The 25,146-nt window shown below is 33.6% G+C and overlaps 1 protein-coding gene across 1 annotated transcript; it reads left to right on the top strand.

Moving 5' to 3' along the window:
* On the top strand, positions 1–25,146 carry LOC110115975 (pyruvate kinase 2, cytosolic-like). Its single transcript, XM_028694924.1, has 13 exons — positions 1–39; positions 806–883; positions 981–1,112; positions 4,970–5,050; positions 17,827–17,895; positions 18,021–18,110; positions 19,629–19,773; positions 19,866–19,954; positions 20,094–20,189; positions 20,408–20,475; positions 20,562–20,652; positions 20,783–20,839; positions 24,794–25,146. Exons 1-13 carry the CDS (start codon positions 1–3, stop codon positions 24,947–24,949), a joined length of 1,191 nt encoding a protein of 396 aa, XP_028550757.1. The 3' UTR covers positions 24,950–25,146.

Below are 25,146 nucleotides of genomic sequence, written 5' to 3'. Positions count from 1 at the left end.
ATGGGGCCGGCGGCAAGAGCCACCGGAGGTGATTGTTGGGTACGACGGGTGGCCTCTCCTAGGCTTCACCAAACTCTCAACTTTCAAGCTCTACACAAAAGCTTCAAGAAGACAAAATGCAGGAAATTTCTTTTAATCATTCATTAACCATCAAAAGTACAAGATGAAGGCTATAAATAGCCTAATACAATGACATAAAATAAAAGACTAAAATACCCTCGAGGGGCTACAAGACTCAATCCCTCAAACAAGAGTAAAAAGGGAGAATGCAGAAATAAAATACATCAAAATAAAATGACCATACTAAAATCAGAAATGCATCGGGCAGATCGTGGCCGTAGATCTACGGCCACGTCGACGGTAGACTTTTCAATTGATGTCCCCATCACTATCCCTCTGTGGATAGTTGATTTATGTAATCTTTCTTAAGAAAAATCAGACGTCTATTTAATCCCCCTCTTCTTTAACATTGAAGAAAGGAGAATTTTGTATCATTTATAACATAATATATTTTTCAACTTGGTCAGTCCCCGTAGTTTTTTTCCTTTCCGGATTTTCCACGTAAAAATTTTGGTCTTACTATTTTTATCTGTACGTGTTGAATTTTTGTACAACACTGAGGCGTAACATATACAATTACAAATTCAATATTTCTAGCAAGTAACAAGTTTGATGTTGAATTATCATTTATTTGGGAGACTCATAATTATATATTCTATTAAATGAACTTTTTTAATGTTAATTTATTCAAATGTATAGCTCTTAATTTAGCTTACATGATCTGAGCTACACCTCCTAAATTTAGGTGGTGAAAAAGGGTGACACAATTTTCATTGGACAGTATCTTTTCACAGGAAGTGAGACCACCTCTATTTGGCTTGAGGTATAGATTCTATTGTTCATTTGAAGCACATAAATTTGTTGTGATTTTTTGTCTCATTAAGGTCTTCTTTTGTGATTTTGTATATTAATTTGCATAGGTCTTGGAGACAGTCGATCAAGATGTCACTTGTCTTGTGAAGAATAGTGCTACACTTGTTGGCTTCATTTTTATCGTGCATTTATGTCAAGCTAAAATTGAGTTGCCTACCTTGACCAGTTATGACAAGCAGGTAATATTTTACATTTACTGTCTTTATATATGGGAACTGGCTTTGCTTTTCTCCTATCTCCTCCAATTTAGATTATAATGTTAAGAACCTTCACGTGTCTTGCATGCCAGTCAAGTTGATAAAGACAACAAATATTAGAGTATAAAAAAAAAAAAAAAAAAAAAATCTTAGAGTATCTTTTTATCTATAATAACACACCATAAGTCAATACAAAAGATAACAAGGCATTAAGTTTTTTCGCGTAGAAGAAAAATCATGGGCTTTGCCCAATTGAAAATTAGTATAAGAGTAGTCCACCTTCAAATAATTAGAGGGACTTTCGTACAATAAACCTCTTTAAGCAATTAGAAAAGGCATAGGCAAAGGGCGCTAGGGTAAGTCCCCATGTTGATAAATGTATGTGATTTGAGGGGATAATGCGTTGAGATGTTGCAATGCACTGCTATTTGAAGATGAATGTGATCAAGCTTGATAGGGATAGCCATTAGACAGGGCTTACTAAATATGGCTGTGATTAGAAATTGTAGTGTCCAATATGATGGCTGCGATTAGAAATTGCAGTGTCCAATATGATGAATGATTACAATGCATGTGAGGTTATAACATATGTTTTGATGTGGCAATGACTGCGACACAAGCGAGGTTGTGATGCAAGTCTTAAAAGTGACGGTTACAACATAAGCGAGTATGCATTGTTGGTATTGAAGGAAATGCCCGTGATGCACGTGAGATTGTGGAGCAAATCTTGAAGAAGATTGTTGCGGCTCAAACAAGGTTGTCATAAAGTGTTGATGGATATGTTTGCAATAGAAGCAAGGTTGTGGCACAAATATGGATAATGACGGTTACTATATGAGTGAGGTTGTAACATAGGCTATTTGATGAGAGCTGTGGTGCAAGCAAGACTATGATGTGGGTCTTAACGTGACAATAACTATGGTGTAAGTGAGATTTTGGTTTAGGTCTTTAAGGAAATGATTGTGATGCAAGAGAGGTTGTGATGTTGATCTTGAGGCACAATATTTGAAAATATTATTGTAGCATAAGTGAGAGTATAATACAGATTTGGATGTTGATGATTATGACACGAGATTATGAAGTGGGTCTTAAAAGGAGATGACTCCTACACGAGTGAGATTGTGCTGCAGGTTTTAAAGGAGAAAATTGTGGTGCAAGTCTATAGATGGCAGTATTTATGATGCAAGTGTGCCTTTTATGTAGATTTTGAAGGAGACAATTGCATATTAAGCGTATTTTTAAGGCCCACAAGTATAAAATGCTCATATTTGAATATTTTATCATCAATTGACCCAAAAGAATTAACATAAAAAAGATTCCGAATTAGGATATCTCTCATAGCATTAGAGTTCTTTATTCGGCGACTTACTGCTATATCTTAGCATATCAAGTCCAGAGGAGGCAATGTTTCTATTTGGGAGTTTGCACATGTTGACTAACAACCCTTAACATATATGAGATGTTTTGTCTAATGACAGTAAAATAGCTCAATTTACTAGCCAATCTCTCTGATAACAAGAGTCTTCTACAAAAATTCTTTCTTTATTTTCAGTCTTCTAAGTGTCAAGATATGTATCATACTAGTTTCTTCGAGAAGGCTGGTGACATTTTTCTTGAGTTGAAATTTTTTTTCTTTGTTATAGGCAAATTCTATTTCAAAAAGTCTTTTGGATAACCCAGATTTTTGGTCAGAAACACTTTTTAGGTAGTGTCAATACCTTAATTTTAACTGCTCCCAATAAAAAAAAAAATGTCATCTATATAATTTCTTAAGATAATATTTTAGATGAATTGCATCTGACAAAGGTTGAGTTATTTGATGTACTGTTGTGAAGGCCATGCTGAACAAGAATTTTGAAAAAAAAAATCGAGTCATGCTTGAGGGCTTTGCTTAAGTCCATATATAAACTTATTGAGTTTGCTTTTTTTGGCCTCCCTTGAGCAATGTACCTTAATGGTCGCTCCATATGACTCCTTAGTGTGATCTTTATAGATGAAAGTATTACTCACATATATTTTTAACAAAGGTCAGCTTTGATTAATGGCAGCAGATAAAACAATCTAGATAGAATTGATTGTGGCATTTAGGATAATGTGTTAAAGTAGTCAATCCCATAGGCTCAGGTCTTTAGCAACCTGTTAGGCCTTGTAACTATCAACAAAGTTATAAAATTTGACCATCAGCATGTGGTTAGTTTAATGTCATAAGGGGCAACAAGATCGCAATATGTCAATTGAGCAAGGTTTTGTTTTGGGAAGAAAATGGATGACAAGCCTGAAATAGAGGACAAATTATCAAAGTACATATAAGACTAATAGTATTGTCAGAATACTATTATTTACCTTTATGAATGTCAATGAGCACAAATAGATCATCAAACTTTCTAGGAGGGGTTGTGTGGATGAGGTCATTGTGTGTTTGCACCTATATAGAAATGGATATAGGCGCTCTGTGAGGAAGTGGACCAGTCATATGGGATGAGTGAAAAAAGGCAGATGTAGAAAAGAAGATAGATCACACGTGAAAAGTGATGTCTGTTGAAATGTAAATACGTTTGGTGGTGTGTTCATGATAACAATAACTTTTGGGGGATGTGAGTAGCTCAAGTAGTTATGCCAAATGATCTGAGAGAGTTTTCCACTAATTCAAAAGGAATGTACAAAGCAGACAACCAAAAATTTTAGGTGTAAAAGTAAAAGACTGCCCTGGATACATGACAAAGAGGACTGCCCATCACCAACAATGGTGGATGAGATCAAATTGATAAGATATCATGCAATCAAAATTTTGTCGCCCTATAATAGACTAGGAACATTCATATGGAATGCAAGGTCCATGCTAACACATATAATGGGATATATATGATAACTTTTGGAGTTAAGATTTGGTAGTTAAATTGAACTGTCTTAGGAGAAAGAGGTTCAAATGTAATAGAAAGAGGTTTGAAAAAAATGTTGTTTTTTAGTCGGTTTAATTAGAGCTCTTTAATATGTGATGTAACACATATAATAGATATAAACGACAATCAATTTCTGTAGAAAAATTGCAATCCTTGTACTTTGTTTTGATGGTATGGATCAAAACCATTGAAGATGATCAACATATGAATAACTTTTGTGGTATATTATATTCATGTTTTTTTAAGGTGTGAATGCTGATCAAGTATTATAAGGATGGTGTGTGGTGTCATTCACCACTTTTTTAATGCATTTTTCTTTAAATCAAAATTATTGTATTAAATTGTATGATGCATGCTTTAAAATTTTGTAGAAGTACCTATAAGCAATGGAAATGATAAAACATTTATTTTCTTATTTGGTGGTGGTCTAATGAGTAGTTAACTTTATGTTCTTGATGCATGCATATATCTTCGTTAGAACTTATATAATGTAATAAGAAAATTAACATCACTATTAGATAATGTAGCTTAGTTTAGGATATTGATCTTGATTTATTGTTTGGATAGTTTTGTGTTTGAAGGTTTGCAAGCTTATACTTTGCTTGAAAATTGAAATATAACACTTTTTTTTTCCTTTGAATGTTTGTATGACTCACAAGTGAAAGCAAGTTCACATACACACCGTATATGCATGCGCCATATTGTCTACATTTTTTAAGCTTTTGGCTATTCACTTTTTTATGGAAGGCAATGCAGTACGGGCGGATGAATATATTTTACGTTGAGTTTATCTTTTGCTATTTACTGCTTAATTGTAAAGTCAATACTGTATAAGTAGATGTTAAAGCTTGTTTGATATATAAATTGTTCATTAAAATCCTTTTGCTGTGAATTACTGATATTCATATTTAACAACTTCTCTTTTTATAATCATATTAGGTTATTTCTACTTGGGGTTCGTTGAACAGTGTTGACCTTATATCTCTTTCCTACACTCGCGGTGCAGATGATGTAAAGGAGGTGAGTTTGAATATTTACTTCTTTAAATATGATATTTTCTTTATTTGCAACTCGCCGTGCAGACGATGTAAAGGAGGTGAGTTTGAATATTTACTTCTTTAAATATGGTATTTTCTTTATTTGCAAGTTTTTTTAAGGAATGTTCCGATAACTTCGTGTTTTTGGATAAAGTGGTTTAGTGCTTTGATAAGTACAAGAAATTCTAATATTTTTTTCCTATTTATTAGAAAAATATTAGAGGCTTAATGGCTTTGAAGTGAATTAGTATGGGTGTTAATTCGGGTTGACAGTTCAGTTTAATCCGAATATGCTTGACTGAAATGCCCAACCTGTTTATCATACGGGTCAAAATGTTTAACCTGAACTGCCACAACCTGAATCCTACTAATCTTAACTAGACACATTTGACCCTTTTATCATATGTCTCATTTAACTCGAACATGAATGAAAATAGGGTCAATTTCACTTTTTCAAATTAACCTGTATTTGACCCAAAAATTAATTGGGTCATGATTTCTGATTCTAACTCATCCCAAAAATTAATTGGGTTAACCCAAACCCAATTTTTTCTAGTCATATTTGGGTTAGTTATTGGCATCCCTATGAATGAAGAGGTGAATTGCTCTATTATAAGGCAAAGATGACATTTTTGTAAGTCATAATATCTAACATTCAACTAATATTCTTACTTTTTTTTTTCACATGAGTAGAATTAACACTAATTTTAATGGATGTTAGGTTGGAGGTGTCCCTTCGCTGATTGGATTTAAGTTGTAAGTAGCAAAATGTGCCATAGCGCCAATTTTTTAGTTTTTAAAACATGGGGTAAAGTAAAGCACATCCTAGACCTTAGGGACTCCAATATAATTTACTATACATTCTAATATAGGTTTATGCTCCAATTCAACATTATCATATGCAAACTCATTGTAACTGCAAATAAACTTTTGTTTGTACCGCATCCTCCCTAGAATATTTATGAACTTGAGTCTTCTCATTTGGACCAGACTTACAACAACAACAACAACAACATCAAGCCTTTATCCCACTACGTGGGGTCGGCTACATGAATGCTTTTTCTCAAAGCAAATAGATATGGGCTTAAGGCTGATCCTTGATGTAACCCAACCGAAATAGGGAAATACTTGGTCAATCCACCTTGTGTTTGAACACAAGTAATAGCTCCTGCATACATATCTTTAATGATTTGAATATAAGCATTATTGACTCCTTTCTTTTCAAGAACTCTCCATAGCACTTCTCTTGGAACTTTATCATATGCTTTTTCTAAATCAATAAATATCATATGTAGATCCTCCTTATTTTCTCTATATTTCTCCATCAAACCTCTTAATAAATGTATGGCTTCCATAGTCGACCTACCCGGCATGAATCCAAATTGATTTTGAGAAACATTAGTATCACGCCGCAACCTATGCTCCATAACTCGCTCCCATAGTTTTAAAGTATGACACATTAACTTAATACCTCTATAATTCGCACAATCTTGTGCATCACCTTTATTCTTAAAAATAGGAATTAACACACTCATTCTCCACTCATCTGGCATCTTTTTAGTCTTCAAAATAGTATTAAAAAGTTTAGTAAGCCATGAAATTCCTTCATCTCCTAAGCATTTCCACACCTCTATTGGAATATCATCAGGTCCAACAGCTTTTCCACCCTTCATTTTTTTTAAAGCCTCTCTAACTTCAGTTTTACTAATACGCCGATAAAAATATAAATCTTTATTTTCATCTAGGGTGCTAAGGTCACTATAGTCAATCTTATTTTCACAATCTTCATTAAAAAGTTTAGCAAAATATCTCATCCATCTTTGTTGAATATCATCTTCTAAGAAAAGTATTTTTTGATCTTCATCTTTAATACACTTCACTTGAACTAAATCCTTACTACTCTTATCTCTTTGTTTGGCTAACTTATACATATATCTTTCTCCCTCTTTATTATCTAATCTATTATATAAATCACTAAAAGCTAATGCCTTTGCATCGCATATTGCTTTCTTAGCATCCTTACGAGCCACTTTATATATTTCCCAATTATCAGAATTTTTAAAATTAAACCAGTTTTTATATGTTGGTGTAGGTTTGCAAGCTTTAGAAATGATGGTAATGTTTTTTTTTTTTGTAGTTGTTTAATTATAAGGATAATATTTTAAAGATCTCGATAAAGATTCATATTGTGGTTTTTGTGAATTATGGTTTAATTCATCCTTAATCTCTTGTCTAAGACTTTTAATGAATAAATAATTATTATAAAATAGTCTAATGATAAATAATATTAAACTACAAGATGTCTAAACTTAAATACTATTTAAAAACACCATATTTATTTTGTTTATATTTCTTTTTTTTTTGTCCGCACCCTAAAGTTTTCATGATTTGATTAATTATGATGTAGGTAAGGTTTGAATCCAAGATCCTGACAACAACTTCCATGACCCTTATCACCTGAACTCGATGGCACCCACTCTTACAATTCTTAAATTGATCATGCATTAGTCCTATAAATTTAATGAGAATCATTCTTCTTTTGGCTTGTCTTTGATATTGACCTATGTAAATTTTCTAGCAATACTTCACCGATAATATTGACTATGTTCTACTATTTTTTATTTTAGCAATTTCAAATCTTTGAGTATCAAGCACATTATAACATTTATAGAAATCTTTCAAATTATCAATCTTACTTCAAAATTCCCTAAGGTTATTCCTCTCTTCAAAATATGAGATATAATTATGAATTTCATGATAGTCAGACTGTAATTGTTTAGAATTATATCTTACCAGATTTCATTTAAATTGCATCATTTTATTATTTTCTTAAATGACCTAATTGTTATGACATACTTCTAATTGATATGATGATGCAACTATAGATTTTAATATCAAATTAAATGCAAAATATCTTAGGGTCTCAAAACAAATTTAGGATGGGATGCACAAAAATTTGAGAAAAAAAATCAAATTTGTAATCTGCCAACTCTTAGAACAGCAACAACATAAAGCCTTTATCTCACCATGTGGGGTCGGTTACATGGATCTTTTTTCTTCATTATGTCTTGTTAAGAGAATTCTCTATTTAAATATAATAAAAAAAGTCATTTTTAATATTTTCGTACAAAGTCGTTTTAGGTCTACCTCTACCTTTCTTAACGTGGGCCAAATCTAATGCATCTACTCTCCTAACATGATCATTGAAAGGCCAATATTTTATGTGTCCAAATCATCTAATTCGACTCTCTTTAATCCTATATGCCACTAGACCTCACCTTTTCACATATATACTCATTTAATATTGTGTCTATAAGAGTGAAGCTACTCTTCTACCAACTCTTAGTTAATTTAATTTAGAAGACACTTAAAACTTACTCCAAATGCTATTTTAAACATCGTTAAAATAGAATTTATGCAAAAAAAAAAAAAAAAAAAAAAAAAAAAAAAAAAAGTTTAAAATGATATCAAGCAAAGGCTTGGGATTCACACTTCAAAAGGAAAATCAGATTGTAGCAGGTTTGGTTAAATCTCCACCACTCATTAAAAATCAATCTCCGAGTATATTTTGAATAAAGAAAAAGGATACTGATGTTAAACTATCAGCTCAGAACTTTCGATTGTTTGCTACAGGAATACTGTATTGCAGCAAAACAAAATTAGCAGCTTTGCAATTACTTACCAAAATGATGCAATCATTAGGGGGCCTTCTGTTAGCGGTTGTTTATGGGATTTCAGCTAATTTGAAATTATGTATGTATATAGCAAATCCGAATTTCAGCATTTTCACAGGATCAGAAACTACAAACAGTTTTCATTGTTTTTGTTGATAGGGAAACTACCTACTTTGGGGTTATTTCTTATTATAAATCTGAAATTTCTAAGCCATATAAAGAACAATGATTGACTTAATAAAATCCGAGATCTTTTCTTCAATCTTGTGTTTGCCTAGTGGATTGGATTCTTTCGAGTCCGGTACTGTAATGATTAATATTTTTTTCAGAAATTTTTAGGCTTGGGCCGACATGAGGATTGGGTTTTCTTCTACTTGATGGAATCTTTCTTTGTTCTCTTTTTTCTTCTAAATATTTTGTGATGGTTTTTCAAGAGTTCTTGATTTTTGTCAAATCTTTAACAATAGGGCTTTCAATTGTGACATGAAATTTTAATTGACTTGTAGATTTTTGGTAACATTAAATATTTATTGTTTTATTTAATCGATTGCTGGATTATCTTTTTATTTGGATTTCCCGTATTTTCAAATATACATAAACAAAAGTGAATTTTTCTTTCAACAGGTGGTTTTTGAATCTGCGGAACCCATATCTTTGTGGTGTGATCTTCATCCATTTCGCTATATCTTTTTTGTGTCGCTATCTTGCAACTTTAAGAACCCTAGGCCCTAAGATATCTTGCATCAAATAAGTATCAAAGTTTAATATTACATCATCATGTCTGCTAGATGACATATGAATTGGTTTAACCAAAAAATAAATAAATAAATAAATAGTATCAAATAAGTTATGGTTATAGACAACTATAATTTGATTATTACGATGCTCAAAATACAACCTGACGTCGGAGCTGAGCCATTAATTGATTAACTTCAGGATAGTTTAATCCATTTGGTAGTTTATATGGCTACATAGGATTAGTGTTTGCCTATATTGTGTGTAGCCTAGTAGGTTGCTATGGTTTGTCTATAAATACATAGCCATTAAGTGTAATGAGGGAGATTTTTAGAGAATAAAGAAAATGAAGGCTTTTGCCTTGTTGTTTTTGATTTCTCTATCCTGAGAGTGATCTTAGGTGGTGGATTCTTTCTCCAAGAAGGAGTTCTTGGAGACTTGCTCGGCCACGGCCACCGGATCGTCGACGTGGATTCGTCGAGCCCCTCCGGTCCGGTGTCACAACCCTATATTTGATGGGTAGTATACTCAAAGAAAATTTTCAATTTAGATTGATAACTCGGTAGATATTTTTAAATATTATATGTGTTTGATTTTCAAAGGGTTGAAATTGTTATATCAAAGTTAGTGGGACGTGCTCAATCATTTTGGCAAAGTGCTGTACTGAATCTATTTGGAGTGATATGAAATATAAACTTAAAACAACAATACTTTTTATTTGATGAATATAGGGGCCAATTGCATAATCTGTTTAAAGATTATAAACAAAGTGGTTATAATTTGTTTTAGTATTTATGCAAGTTTTACAATATTATTTGCTTTTAGATTAGTTTGTTCACTAAAGGTCCTATGCAAGATATCATGAAAGAATTAAGCTAAAACAATTCAAAAACTTTTTATGAGGCTTTGTAATATTATTAGATATCAAGGAATTGCCAACCACTTTATTAGAACTATCGTGCTTGTGATTAATATCCTTAAAGAAAAATCAATCCCATCTCCCTTGAAGTCTGTCATACACAGAACAACAAAAGACTTGTGTGGTTGAATTTGATCTTATAAAAGAGATGATAGTTCATGAATATTCTTTTAATGATGTATTATACATAGATTAGATTTTATTATGATAATATGAATATACACTTAACATAATTGAATTTAAAGCTGTACCTACAATAAAATGAACCAACACAAGTTATTATTGAAAAGCAGTTAATATTGGAGCTTAAATGCAAATTTGAGCTTGAGATCATACGTGAACTTGAACATCCAATAGAAATTGAGGCTATTTCTGAATGTCAAATTAAACAAATCATATATGCTGTAGTTGATGAGCTGATTGAGCAATTGGATGATGTAACTGCTGATAAATCATTTACTAATATTAATCTTATGATGAATAATCAAATTAATATTTATAGAAAAATAAAAATATGAAAAATCTAGCTTGAATTTTATTTTTTTGATTATGTACAAATTGTGGAAGTATATATAGACTTTTTTAGAAGCCTTATAATGGAAATAAATCAAAGCTAATTACAAAAAAAGAAAAAAAAGGAAAATAGTTCTCAAGAGAGCTAGCAGCTAAACTAGGAAGGCTAGGGACATGGAGCGTAATCTAAAGGTTATAAGAGAATCGATCCACCAGTTAAAACCATCAATCATACCAACCTTGAGTGATTTCAACACCCCCTCAAATTTAATAATATAAATCTTTCATTCTAAATTTGCTTATAATATTTATGAACATGAGGTTGCAGAGTCTTTTGGCAAGAATGTCAGCAAGTTAATTTTCTGCTGACACATGGAGTACAAGGCAACCCATTTTTTAGTTTCTTTTTTATGAAATGCCTATCCACCTGAACATACTTGGTATTATCTTGTTGTACTAGATGATAAGCAATACTTATAGCATATTTATTATCACAATATATATATAGTCTTTTGGCAAGAATGTCAGCAAGTTAATTTTCTGCTGACACATGGAGTACAAGGCAACCCATTTTTTAGTTTCTTTTTTATGAAATGCCTATCCACCTGAACATACTTGGTATTATCTTGTTGTACTAGATGATAAGCAATACTTATAGCATATTTATTATCACAATATATATATATATATATATATATATATATATATATTCTTGGGCACTTCCCATTTTATTTTTAAATCTTATAAGATAATTTTGATTTATAAAAGCTCTCAGATTTCGTGGGTAATGACACTAAATTTAAATTCAGCACTAGATCTTGAAATAAAAGGTTGTTTTTGCTCTTCCATTTTATGAGTTTTCCTCCAAAAAAATTACAGTATCCAATCGTGAATCTTCTATCCACTAGTGATCTTACATAGCCTACATCAATACACCATTCATTTTGTAAAGTATCCTATCTTTTATATAAAATTCTTTTACTTGGACTTGATTTAAGATATCTAAGGATTCTATAAGTGTATTGTGTGCATGAATTGCTCGATGAGACTTGCTATAATATGATGTCATAAATATATCAATTTTAAACTAATCTTTAATATTGTCTCATGTCTAATTTTTCTTCTTGATCTATGTCTAATTTTTGACTTAATTCAGTTCGAGTTTTATAGGTTTTGTAATCAATCATTGATGTTTCTTTGAGTGGATTTGTGACATAATTTTTGCTGAGAGATGAATATTCTTTGTTCTAATTGAACAAATTTTATGCCAGTAAATATTTAAGTTTGCCCAACTCTTTAATATTAAATTGTCCAGTAAACTTTTTCTTGAGAGCCTTCTTTTTGCTGTTATCATTACTTGTAACTATTATATCGTCAACATATCTAAAGAGAATTGAGATTTTAATATCAATGAAGTATTTTATGAAGAGGATCTGCTTAGTTTGTATCAAACTTCATACATAACTTTAGTGAATTTGCCAAATCATGCTCGCAGAGATTGTTTAATGTCATATATAGTCTTTTTTAATTTGCACACTTTATTTTTTATGAAAGAATTACTAAATCCAAGTGGTGGATTCTTATAGACTTCTTCTCGAATGTATCCCTATAAGAAAGCATTCTTATATGGATTCATATAGATATCATACCGCTACATGGACCATCCATGATTGGCTACAAGAGAAATTAGGATACTTGCTATATTTATTTTCGCATATGGAGCAAATTTTCTTGGTAGTCGATTCTATAAGATTGGGTATATCTTTTGGTTACCAATCTTGCTTTGAATTGTTCAACGCTTCCATCTGCTCTATATTTAATCGAAAAAAATAAATCATTTGCATCCTGCAATTTTCTTCCTTCTTGGTAGTTCAATGATCTCCTAAGTGTGATTTTTTAGTGCAGTCATTTTCTCTCATGGTTGTTGACCTCAATACTAGTGTCGAGGTTGGATTGACCGCTTATGATGATTTTCGGAAGCAAAAAAGCACGACTTCATGCATAACTCACCCGACGAGCTTTGACCAAAAATCCAAATCACATAAATGGCCTCCGATTGCAAAACGGACAGCGCTAATGCGTCCAGAGCAATAGAAACAACTAAGATCGACACTCATATTTATTATGGTCGTCGATTGGCGAAAATTTAAATTTTGCATGTGTGAAACGAGGCAACATTGAAGCGTGCGAATGTGAATGATGACGATGATGTCGATGCACAATTAATTAAAAAAATTAGATATTATATAATATAAGTAATAATAAATAGAAATGAAATTAAAAATAATAATAATAAAAATGAAAATAAAAAACCTAAATCCTAAAATATCATTCTTCTCTTTTTCTCACCTTCTCTCCATTGACTTCTCCTTTTTCTTCCTCTTCCATTTCCCTCCTTTTCTTCTTCTCTTCTTCCTTTCCTCTCTTCTGCTTCCTCCTCAAAATCTAACCAAAAACCTACCCCAAAATCTAACCCTAATTTTTTTATTTCTTCATCTCCATCCCTCAAACTATGAACATACCTTCACAAAAGAAGCCTCATCTCTATCTCCTACACCCTCTAAATCAAAAAGCTCCATCATCCCATTCTACAGAGAGAATTTTCTCTATAGAAAGGGAGAGAAAATCCATGATTTCAACCTTCAAGTACCTCATTCAACACCTCCACCTCCTCTCACCCTGTTCATGCTCTTCCCTCAACCTAAAGAGAAAAAAATTTCCCTCTCTCTATCTCTCTAAATTTGGAGTGAGAGAGGAATTTTCTCTCTCTAACACCACAACACTCACCACTACACCCTTCCCACCAAAACCCTAACTAAATCCATTCCTTCCCTCTCTTTCTCTCTCTAAAAAGAGGGATTGGATCCTCTCTTTTTCTCTGTAGCCTCCATTTTAAAAAATAATATAAAATAAATATATGCATAAAATTAAATAGAATAAATGATAATAAAAAATCTATTTGTGCATCGCAGGTTTCATGCGTCGTGTCAACTCATCGTTCGCCGTCGCCTCCGCTTCTGCTACGCACCTAAGGTATATCCTTGATAAGTGTGACATATATGTGACGTCTGAGGATGTTGCACGGACCAAAGAAATAATGAATGAATTTTCGAACGTACTAAATACATTGTATAAGTTTGCTGATATACGCACTATTATCATTTAAAATGAAATTTAAGATAACTGCATGGGCCTCGATGAGCATGACGTATATGTGATGTCCGAGGATGCTGCGTGGGCTAAAGAAATAATGAATGAATTTTCAAACGTACAAAACACATTGTATAAGTATGCTGGCATACACACACATATCATTTAAAATGAAATTTAAGTACCCGCATGAGCTCTGATGAGTGTCATATATCTACACATATGACGCCTGGGGATGTTGCAGAGGTCAAAAGTGAATTTAAGTTCAAGTCCAATCCTTCTTTTTGAATGGACTGGAGTTAACGCAATTTGAACCACCAAACAAATACATGGTCGTATTGTTCATTGCTTAAAATTGCGCAATATGAGGCTCGCATTGAGGCCCGCCTTAGCACAATTTGTTAAGCCGCCGGTTCATATTGAACTGACTGAGCTGGCTCAAAGGTCAACTCAAGTTTATAGGAGGCGGACAAGCTCCGCCTCCTCTTCTGTTGTCCTCCCAAATTGATGGGTCCCACCCATCAATACAACAACAACAACAACAACATCAAGCCTTTATCCCACTACGTGGGGATAAAATAGAGGGGGATTAGGGAGATGTTATATTTTGTTTGATTGCAAATTAGAGTTTCTTGGCATTTGGGATCTAGACTCTCTTGTCTAGAGATTTGGGAGAGACGATCCTCCTCTCGAATTGAGGATCATTTGTATCTTGTTCTCGTGTTTGTTCAGCTTTGTTTCTCTTATTGCAATCCATCATTTTGGGGCTGATTTCGCCCAGATTTTGCATTATTATCGTTGTTTTCACCAATTAGTGATAGGTTTTCTAACGAACTCAAGTATTTCCCTTAGGGTTACTTGCGAACTCAAGTATTTCCTATCACAATTCCAGTGAAAAATGCCTTGAGGCCTGCACCTCGGGTTTTTTTTAACGAGGCTTGTGCCTCAGCTTCATTGACACCCGCCTTAAGGCGTGCCTCGCCTCGCTAGCGTGAGGCTTACGTCTCACCCTATTTATATAGATTCTTTTATTAAAACTTACATAAATCCTAAAGTAAAGTCCCGAACAAATCACGCCTTCATGCAACCCTGAGTTGCAACAACTGCCTCAATCTCCAACTTGTCACCTTCGCCACATCCACTGTCGTCATAGCCGCCGTTAAGGATCACTTGAAAGCCGCACACCACCACCACCTCATCTAAAAATTTTAGAGTATTAATTTTATCTTTATGTTGATGAAAAACATTTGTAAGAGAGGAAGATGACTGAAATAAATGAATAATAAGTATATTATGAGGCATTGGGCTCTACAGGATGACAGGGGAGAGACCAATTTTTTATAATTATGACTCAAATAAAGATACCCTCAGTATTGATAGTATGGATGATTTTCTAGTTATTGCCAACTATTTCAATCTTTTTTAGAAATTAAATGTAGATGAGTAGAGAACTGAGAAATAAAGAATTTGGAGCTGAACTTAATGTTATATGATACTCAAGCATTTTCTACATTTAATATTATTTTGCTCATCTAATATTTGTATTTCAATTATATTTCATGTAATTTGTCACTAGTCAGTTTACGTCTTGTGTAATTTTTATTTCATATATATGTCAATGTGTTACTTCATAGTTCAATAGAAATATAATATGTTATCTTTTAACATCTTGTTTGGGTATTATATAAGAAATCATTTTTAACCCTTATTTGTCAATTACGCAATTTTTTATTTTGAGGCTTACGCCTCACCTCACGAACAAAAAACGCCTCAATATCCAATTACACAATTTTAAACATTGGTAATGTCGACTGGAGTATTTAATTTTATACATTCATATTAGACATTCAAGGTCTATTATAAGAAAGATTCACTGCTAAAAGCATAAACTCTAAGAACCGACAATTGTTGATGTTAACTGAACTATATAATTTTATACGTTCATATTAGGATTTCAAGGTCTCTTACAAAGAAAATTCACATATTAAAATAAATACCACTGGTTCTGATATATATACGATAACTCCAAAAATTATGAGCTGAAACTGATCGTTTGTTTGCAAGCAAATAGGGTTGATAATGTTGACTAACGAAAAGACAATACTCATAAAACCCTGATGATGACCGTGTTGAATGCAAATCTCAACTGGAGGGGTTCATACAAATGAAATCATGCTATAATTTTGATTGCTTCATTTTTCTCAATTTAATGCATAATAGATATTTTAAAATTTAACAAGTACACATGCTTGATACAATATCAGACAATTTCATCGAAGAAAACTAAAAATGTATCTGCTATATAAATAAAATCATTCACTTTATTTTGTTTTTTTGTGTGTTGGAACTCTTCCAAATTTCTTTAGTCCTTAAAGGGCCTTCTTTAATGCACACCTAAATTTCCTCAAGAACCTTTACTTGGTTCTAGTGCTTTGCCGCGATTCAACAGTTGAATTTCTCCCCCTAAATTTCCTTCTTCCTCGTCGAATCGAGACTTTCATCAATTGGATTTCTTCACTTTCTCTGCCATTAGAAATAGAAACTCATAAACTCCTCTTTCTTCTTCTTCCTCCTGCCGAGCACAAATTATTCGACAACCTCAACTGAAGAAGAAATTCTCCTCCAACTTTTCTCTTTCACACAATTTCTTTCTTGCTTTCTCCCAAAATTCCTTGCTTCCTCCCCTTTGGTCTCTCTGAAAGAAGCGAAATGATATATCCCTCAATGAGTAGTCATATATGTTCACTCGTGATCATCTCCAACCCCTCACATGCCTATCAATCACCTTTAGATTGCTCGTACATTTCGCCAGCCGGTTCGCTCACCCGTTTGTTTGTTTGGCCCCCTCGCTCTGCCCACTTCGTTCATTCCCTTATATGGAAATGGACCGATTCGATTGAACCGGTTCAACAGGTTCTTACATCTTTGATTCTAAAAAAGAAAGTCTTCATGACTTCCAAATAATGACAAATTTTCTTTTGTTTTGTTTCATTTTAGTAGAGAGTGTCAGGGCAAGTGGATTGGTTGGTGATTCTTTTTTTTTTTTGAAGAAAGATGATAATACGTGATAATCACGAGTATTGTTAATCAGAAATACCTTGATGTTAATATTAGATTATTTTTGTATTATGGGGTAAAATAGGGAGAATAATAATGACATTATATTTTTATTTGATAAGATTATCTAAATCATCTGAGTGGAATCATCAATAAAGGTGATAAATTTTGTATTTCTAAAAATGTTGGGGATCAAATGTCAAGATGAACAATTAAAAAAAGAGTAAATGATCTAAAAAAAAAATTACAATGATGTTTAGCAATTTGACAAGTCTCGCAATGATAATTTTTCATGTTTTCATTCATAGAAAGAAAATGAAACATACCTTAGTCTTGAAAGAGGGATGCGCTAGACTATAGTGATGCTCTCATATGGCTTCTATATTAAGTTTGAAAATGAAAAAAATATGACAAGTGGTTTTCGTCTTCAAGAGATATAGCCCTTCATTTTTTTTCTCCTAACTTGCCTAATCATCTTCATCGTAGTGGGGTCTAGAAATATATAATAATTAAAAAAAAATTTACCTTACTGTTGTGATTTTTAATGATTTTTTCCTAACTTGCCTAATTATGTATTGGATAAAAGTCTTACATGAAAGTATTGCTGCACGTTCCATAATTTGATACAAGTGTTAAAATTAGCTGTCGTGGTACTTACCATTGTCCTTTATTTTCATAAAGAAGTCTTATATTTGTGTCCGTTGAATGCAGCTTAGAGCTTTTCTTCAATCTGCTGATCTTCATGAAACTCAGGTTTATGCTAAAATTGAAAATGCAGAGGTGAGCTTTCTTGTCATTTTTATCAATTTTTTTTTCAATATCACTTTTAAAGTTATAGCATCCCATATCAAGGTTGATTATAAAATATGAGGACCTCTTTTTTTTTCATTGATAATTATGATTAGGGATTGGAGAACTTTGATGAGATATTACAAGAAGCTGATGGAATTATATTTTCACGTGGGAATCTAGGGATAGATCTTCCTCCCGAGAAGGTGATAAATTTTTCATCAATTGAGCGGAAATATGTTGGTTAGATTCTGTTAGAAGAATTGTTTGTTTTTTTAGAGGTTTTTATATGCATAACACCTAAAATTATTCTAATTACATATCTAACACATAAACCTTATTATTTATTTATCTACCACCTAAATATCATTCTCTTCCTTTAAAATGCCACTCCATTAGCTCCCGTCTTTCCTACCAGCCCGACACGATTGAACTTCTGGCCTTTCTTCGCTCGAGCAGGTCTGCTTTTCATCTTCTACTTCGGACAAGTAATTTCCGCCCCACCGGCAGGTTCTATACCATTAAAGTCATCTACGCAACCATGAGGATGCTGTCCGCCACCAGCTCTACTGTGAAATCGAAATCCTCCGAATTGTCGATAACCCCATTGACGTTCGTGCCACGGCATGTACGACCACGCTTGCAAGATCCATATTCTCCTTGAATACATGGACGGAGTTTCCCTAGAAGGCCATCGTATATCATCGGAGCAATCTCTCGCTGATGTTGCCCGTCAGATTCTCTTAGGCCTCACTTACATTGATGGAGGTTCCCTAGAATGCGTCGAGCAATTTGAGGAATTTTATTGCTTCATGACTATTTAGCTTCTTCAACATTGTTTAATCATGCAGCAATCACAATTGTCGTCTTCATCATTTTCTTCTTCCTCCTCTTCTTCCTCCTCTTTTACTATGAATCTCCGAGCTTAAGATTTTTTATGAATTGAATTAGGCCTGAGATGCATGTTGGGCTGGCGATCGACAAATTTGTTGAACTCCTTTGTTGTGGATTTGATTTTAGTTCAGTGTCATTTATTAATCAATAAAATTAAGAGTTTTTCATAGCTAGAGCTTATCAAAGCAGAATTTTTTATTGTATTTTTCTTTCAGTCTTGATTTTTTTCTTGATCCTATTAAATTAGGATAACTGTAAGTATTGATGATTGAGAGAAACTATTGGAAACACTTTCTTTACTGCTATAAAATGATATTGATCGATTGAGGGTCTCTCTCTCTCTATCTCTATCTCTCTTTATCTATCTTTATATGGTAAAGATTTGATGTGATGCAGCTTGTTTCAAGTTTTGGGATTCATCGCCCTTCTTTCTGTGTCGTAGATGACTTTCATGGTGTAGATCCTGCCGTGAGGCGGAAATTACTTGTCCAAAGCACTTCACACGACAACAATGAAGAAATTGAGAAGATGAAAAACAAATCTGCTAAAGCGAAGAGGATGGGAGGAGTTTGGTCGCGTCCGAGGCAGAGTCGGGCTCGTAGGTAAAGATGGGAGTTAACGGAGTGGTATTTTAGAGGAAGAGAATGATGTTTAGTTGGTAGATAAATAAATAGTAAGGTTTAGATGTTAGATATATAATTAGAATAGATTTAGGTGTTATGTATTTCAAAATCATTTATTTTTAATTAACTTCGAAAATATATATATTTTTGTACTCTAAAAATTTGCACTAGACTATTTTATATCTGCATGATCTATGTCTGTTCCAGGTGTTTTTATTCCAGAAATCTGCTATTCGTAAATGCAATATTGCGGGCAAACCTGCGATAATTACCAGAGTAGTTGATAGCATGATTGATAATTTGCGTCCAACACGTGCAGAAGCAACTGATGTGGCCAACGCTGTGCTGGATGGTTTGTAATTCAATTATCGGTTTATATAGTAAATGACCTTTGTCTTTATTATGGTATGCCAATGAATAATTTTGTTTCTTCTCCATTTTTAGGGACTGATGGTATCTTACTAGGTGCAGAAACACTCAGAGGTCTGTATCCTATTGAATCTATAAGTACTGTGGGTAGAATATGTGCTGAAGTAAGCATCTTTTCTCATATTTTTATGATGACTTACTTGGAAAGAACTTGTTGGCAATGTTTCTTTATATATATATATATATATATATATATATATATATATATATAGAGGTGCTTAATTAGTTTTAAATATTTTGTAGGCGGAAAGTGTCTCTAATCAGTCTATACAGTTCAAAGTTATAGTGAAGCATGTTGAAGAACCAATGTCGCATGATGAGTCGGTTGCATCATCTGCGGTAAAACTGTTTTAGGTTTCGTTTGGGATGGCTTTCCTCCTGCTTCTTAAAGCAGCTTTTTAATACAAAAGTTAAAATTTTTAACTAAAAAGCTGCTTTAAGAAGCAGCAAAAAAGCCGTCCCAAACGAAGCCTTAATATCTATCATGCTGTGATTATTTTCATCTATATGATTTGCTTGTATGAGATGCTATAATTGATATATAAATCTTCTTCAAGGTTCGGGCTGCAATCAAAGTCAAGGCTGCAGTGATCATTGTGTTAACTTCATCTGGCAAGGGAGCAAGGTACAAATAATTATAACCTTTCCTTTTCAGAAATATCAGCCTGCAATGCGAACCCTAGATATGTGATTTAATGTTTTCCATGCAAGATTGGTTGCAAAGTATAGGCCCCCAGTGCCTGTGTTGGCCGTTGTAACCTCATCTCAAGCTAGTACATCTGCATTAACCGGAACTGCTCGGGTATAGAAAATTTCAATTATCATAATGGAAGAAAAGCTAATTCATGAAGTATTTTGTATTATTGGTTGAATTAGATGTTGCAAAATCTTACATTGGGGTACTATTATTTATTTCTATTTCCTTGGTGCAGGCTAGGCAACTTCTTCCAGTAAAGGGAATATTTCCAGTTTTAGGGGGATCAATCAGGGTAAGCATTTTTATGACATTATATATAGCCAATTATACTTTTCTCTTTGGCAACATTCTTTTTTTTCTAATTGATCAGTATATATATTGTACTTGGTTGTGAAGTGGCCAAATGTTTTTTTTTTAATTATAATTGGATTATGCCAAGTATATTTAAAGTTTCAAATTAATGAGACAGGAATAAACGGTGGGACGGATATTTAAAGTTTCATTCGCTAACATTATTAATAACAAATCCTTCCAACATACTGAAAGAGCAAATAAATGCTTCAAATTTATTTTAAGAAAAATAATTTAATTATTGAAAAATACCTCATGTAGTATCACGTATATGATACATATTTTCTCTCTTCCACTCATTTAATTTCACTAGATTTTATCGTATACATTTATTTAATATTACAACAAAATAAGTGAATACATCATATTTCTAAATTTTAGTAATATTATGTAATTTTGAAATAATATGCATGCTTACCTTAAAACATAAAAAAAAAAAATAATAACATTTGTTGACTAATAAAAATGATGAATAAAATAATGAAAATAAAGAAGAAGAAAAAAAGAGCGGAGAAATAAACAGAAATTGAAGAGTTGCATCTCTTCATGCCCTCGATCCGACCCCACCTCGCCAAACGACACCATTATTTGATTTAACAACTGCTATCAAACGATGTACTCAATAAAAAGGGGAAGAGAAACAGATAGAGGAACACTTCCAATTTCTCTGAAAATTTCTTACTCTTGCAATCGTGTCTCCCATCTAAAGTCGACTTCGTATCCAACTTCCTGTCCACGCCTCTCCTCTCCGCCTCAGGCTCCTTCAATTTTGTCAACAGTAAGCACCCGACTCAGTCATTTTTCTCAGTCTTTTTCCCCACTTCACCACGGCCAAATCCCCATACAGCCGCCTCCAAGGGTTGAAGCCAGTGGCCGCACTCTCATACGAAACACGAAACATTTCCGACTCAATGATTTAGATTCTTCTGTTATAATCTTATTTCATCTTTTATTTAATCTTATAACAAATTTTTACTTTCCACTCAAATAGAGTTCATCATTACTATACTGCCACCTCTTATCTATTACTCATATTTAAATCCAAAATGAAGGCAGATATTTCTTTTGAAGTATAATTGGCCATTCTTATTACTCATCTAAATCCAAAAGCCATCATTGCATTTTGTCTTATTCTAAAATTATATAAGAAATATAATCTCTGTAACTAAGTTATGCTAGCCAATTTAAATGTAATATACACGTCTCCTTTGCATGCATAAAAATTTTCATACAGATTTTTTTTTTTTAAAAAAAAAAAACAATAGCAAAAATTTAAGTGGCCTTCAACTAAAGTCCCAAAGCAGTAAAAGTTTCAATATGAAGTTTCTGCTTCATTTTAATATTTTTTGCATGCAAATACTATTCAAATCTAATTACAATTTCTAATTTTGCTTCTATGGCTCATAATCAAATGGGCAAATAAGAAATTACAGAGCCCTCGCACCGTCCATTTTAAATCCGGTCAGGAAGAATTTAAATCGAAGACCCCGGTCGTCGTACCTTAGGTCCGACCGGGATTGTTTGAAATTGAAGACCTGCGCCGTTGATTTTTAATCCGAGCAGATGGTTTGGAATCTGAAGACCTCGTGTCGTTGACCTTAGGTCCGACCGAGATGATTTTAAATTTGAAGACCTCACGCAGTCGATTTTAGATCCTGGTGGGATAGTTTAAACAAACAATTCTTCTAACAGAATCTAATCTACGCCGTCGACCTTAAACCATCCCGGTCGGACCTAAGGTCAACGATCTTAGATCCTTAAACCTCACGCCGTCGATCTTAAATCCTTAGAATAAGACAAAATGCAATGATGGCTTTTGGATTTAGATGAGTAATAAGAATGGCCAATTATACTTCAAAAGAAATATCTGCCTTCATTTTGGATTTAAATATGAGTAATAGATAAGAGGTGGCAGTATAATAATGATGAACTCTATTTGAGTGGAAAGTAAAAATCTGTTATAAGATTAAATAAAAGATGAAATAAGATTATAACAGAAGAATCTAAATCATTGAGTCGGAAATGTTTCGTGTTTCGTATGAGAGTGCGGCCACTGGCTTCAACCCTTGGAGGCGGCTGTATGGGGATTTGGCCGTGGTGAAGTGGGGAAGAAGACTGAGAAAAATGACTGAGTCGGGTGCTTACTGTTGACAAAATTGAAGGAGCCTGAGGCGGAGAGGAGAGGCGTGGACAGGAAGTTGGATACGAAGTCGACTTTAGATGGGAGACACGATTGCAAGAGTAAGAAATTTTCAGAGAAATTGGAAGTGTTCCTCTATCTGTTTCTCTTCCCCTTTTTATTGAGTACATCGTTTGATAGTAGCTGTTAAATCAAATAATGGCGTCGTTTGGCGAGGTGGGGTCGGATCGAGGGCATGAAGAGATGCAACTCTTCAATTTCTGTTTATTTCTCCGCTCTTTTTTTCTTCTTCTTCATTTTAATTATTTTATTCGTCATTTTTATTAGTCAACAACATTTAATAATAATTTATTTATAGACGATGTTGTAAGTGACTTCAAATCATCGTGTTCTTTTTTTCTAGGAATAATAGTCACCACAAGAGCCACCATCTAATTAGTGCAAATTAAATTTTTTTTTTCCAAAATTTTTTAAATTTACATACACGGTGCATCTCTAGTTAGTACCATGAACGATGCACATGCAACTATTCCCACATAAGTCATTTCTTTTACTGTCTTTATATCATTCCATATTTTTTATAAAAAATATTAAATGACTGTTCACCCATATAACAAAAACATGTGAAAGGAGCAAAGTTGGCGACTCAAGATGACGTTCAGCTTGCGTGAAGCATCACTTGAAGGGTCAAATGACCTCCGATCGTCAAACGGATTGTGTTGTTGTGATCATAGCGTCGAATTTGCCTAAGTGGGACCAGCTCGAGGTGGAATCTGACAAGACTGGTCAAAATCGGCGGCCGACACCTGAGAATGACGCACGACGCTGTACAAATGACGTCTGATCTCAAAGTAGACTTTGTTGTTGCTTTCGAAACACTTGAGTCATCTAAGAACATCTATAACTTTATTCAACAAAAATCACGGAACAAGAAATTGCACGGAAATCAAATCATATCGGATCCCGCGCCTCACTGTAGCCTGAACATCCGGCCACGAGCTCCTCACATCGACCTCGAGCTGGCTCTATTTGCTCCTAGGCTCGCGGCCTGATCCCAAAACCCGTCAAACCTCTGACCAATTTGACTCGGTTCCTCCTCCCAGACGACCGCGAATCTCAACAACTCTCCCATTCTTCCACGAACGATCGCACCTGCACAGCCACTGACCTCCCAGCTTGTTCGATCTCCCACGACCTCAATCTGTCCGTCCACCTCGAATTGCTCCCGTCGACATCTAATCCAAACGGAAGCCACACCTCCGCTTTCTCCTCCTTGTAAGCCGCAATCCTGACTCCATAAAAATAATTTGCAAAGAATATGTTTTCACTTTTTGTCACACTCATTATGAATGAATGAAAAGTATGAATTTATAAAAATAATCGACCTGAAGTAGTTGGCTAAGGATAATGAGGATGATGCTTGATGATACAAGAAGATGCAATAGCATTAGTTAGTTTTGCATTACTCAAGTTCAATAGCTGGATTATTTGAAATTCTATAAATATTTCAAGCGCTTATTTTTGGCTTTTGGCTATCCAAATCACTGGAATGCACACAATAAAACCTCTCTAAGTATGATGATTAAGAAATAATCACCCTATTATTTTGTTCCAATCTGCTATTTTTTTCATGGCTTGTTGCTGTAAACAATTAAAGTATGCTTCTAACAGCCATGTAACAAACAATTTTAGTTTATTTTGCTTAGATTGCCATTTTCTCCTTATAAGTTATATTATTCTTTGCCTGGCAAACAGGATGGTGCGACCAGCACAAATGAAGAGGCTAGCTTGAAACTGGCAATAAACTTTGGAACTTCGGCGGGCATCATAAAGCCTTATGACCGGGCTGTGATATTTCAGAAGATTGGGGATTCCTCCATTGTAAAGATCATCGAATGCAATGCTTCTTGAGTAGAAAACCACTCTGTTTATCTTTTTTTTTTTAGGTTTTTCCCTTCATTATGAGAAGAAAAGCCTGTTATGATATCGACAATAACTCAAAATGTACCTACATGTTTGCTTCCGGAGAGGTTGAAAGCTTGCCATTCATTCAGTTTTATATAGATTATACATCTGCAGCTTTAATTTTTTTTAACAAAACGTTTTAA

Source organism: Dendrobium catenatum, unplaced genomic scaffold, assembly GCF_001605985.2.
Source record: "Dendrobium catenatum unplaced genomic scaffold, ASM160598v2 fragScaff_scaffold_594, whole genome shotgun sequence".
In the NCBI taxonomy this organism is placed as follows: domain Eukaryota; kingdom Viridiplantae; phylum Streptophyta; class Magnoliopsida; order Asparagales; family Orchidaceae; genus Dendrobium; species Dendrobium catenatum.
The sequence above is the reverse complement of the archived record's forward strand: the minus strand, read 5'-3'. Positions and strand labels throughout refer to the sequence as shown.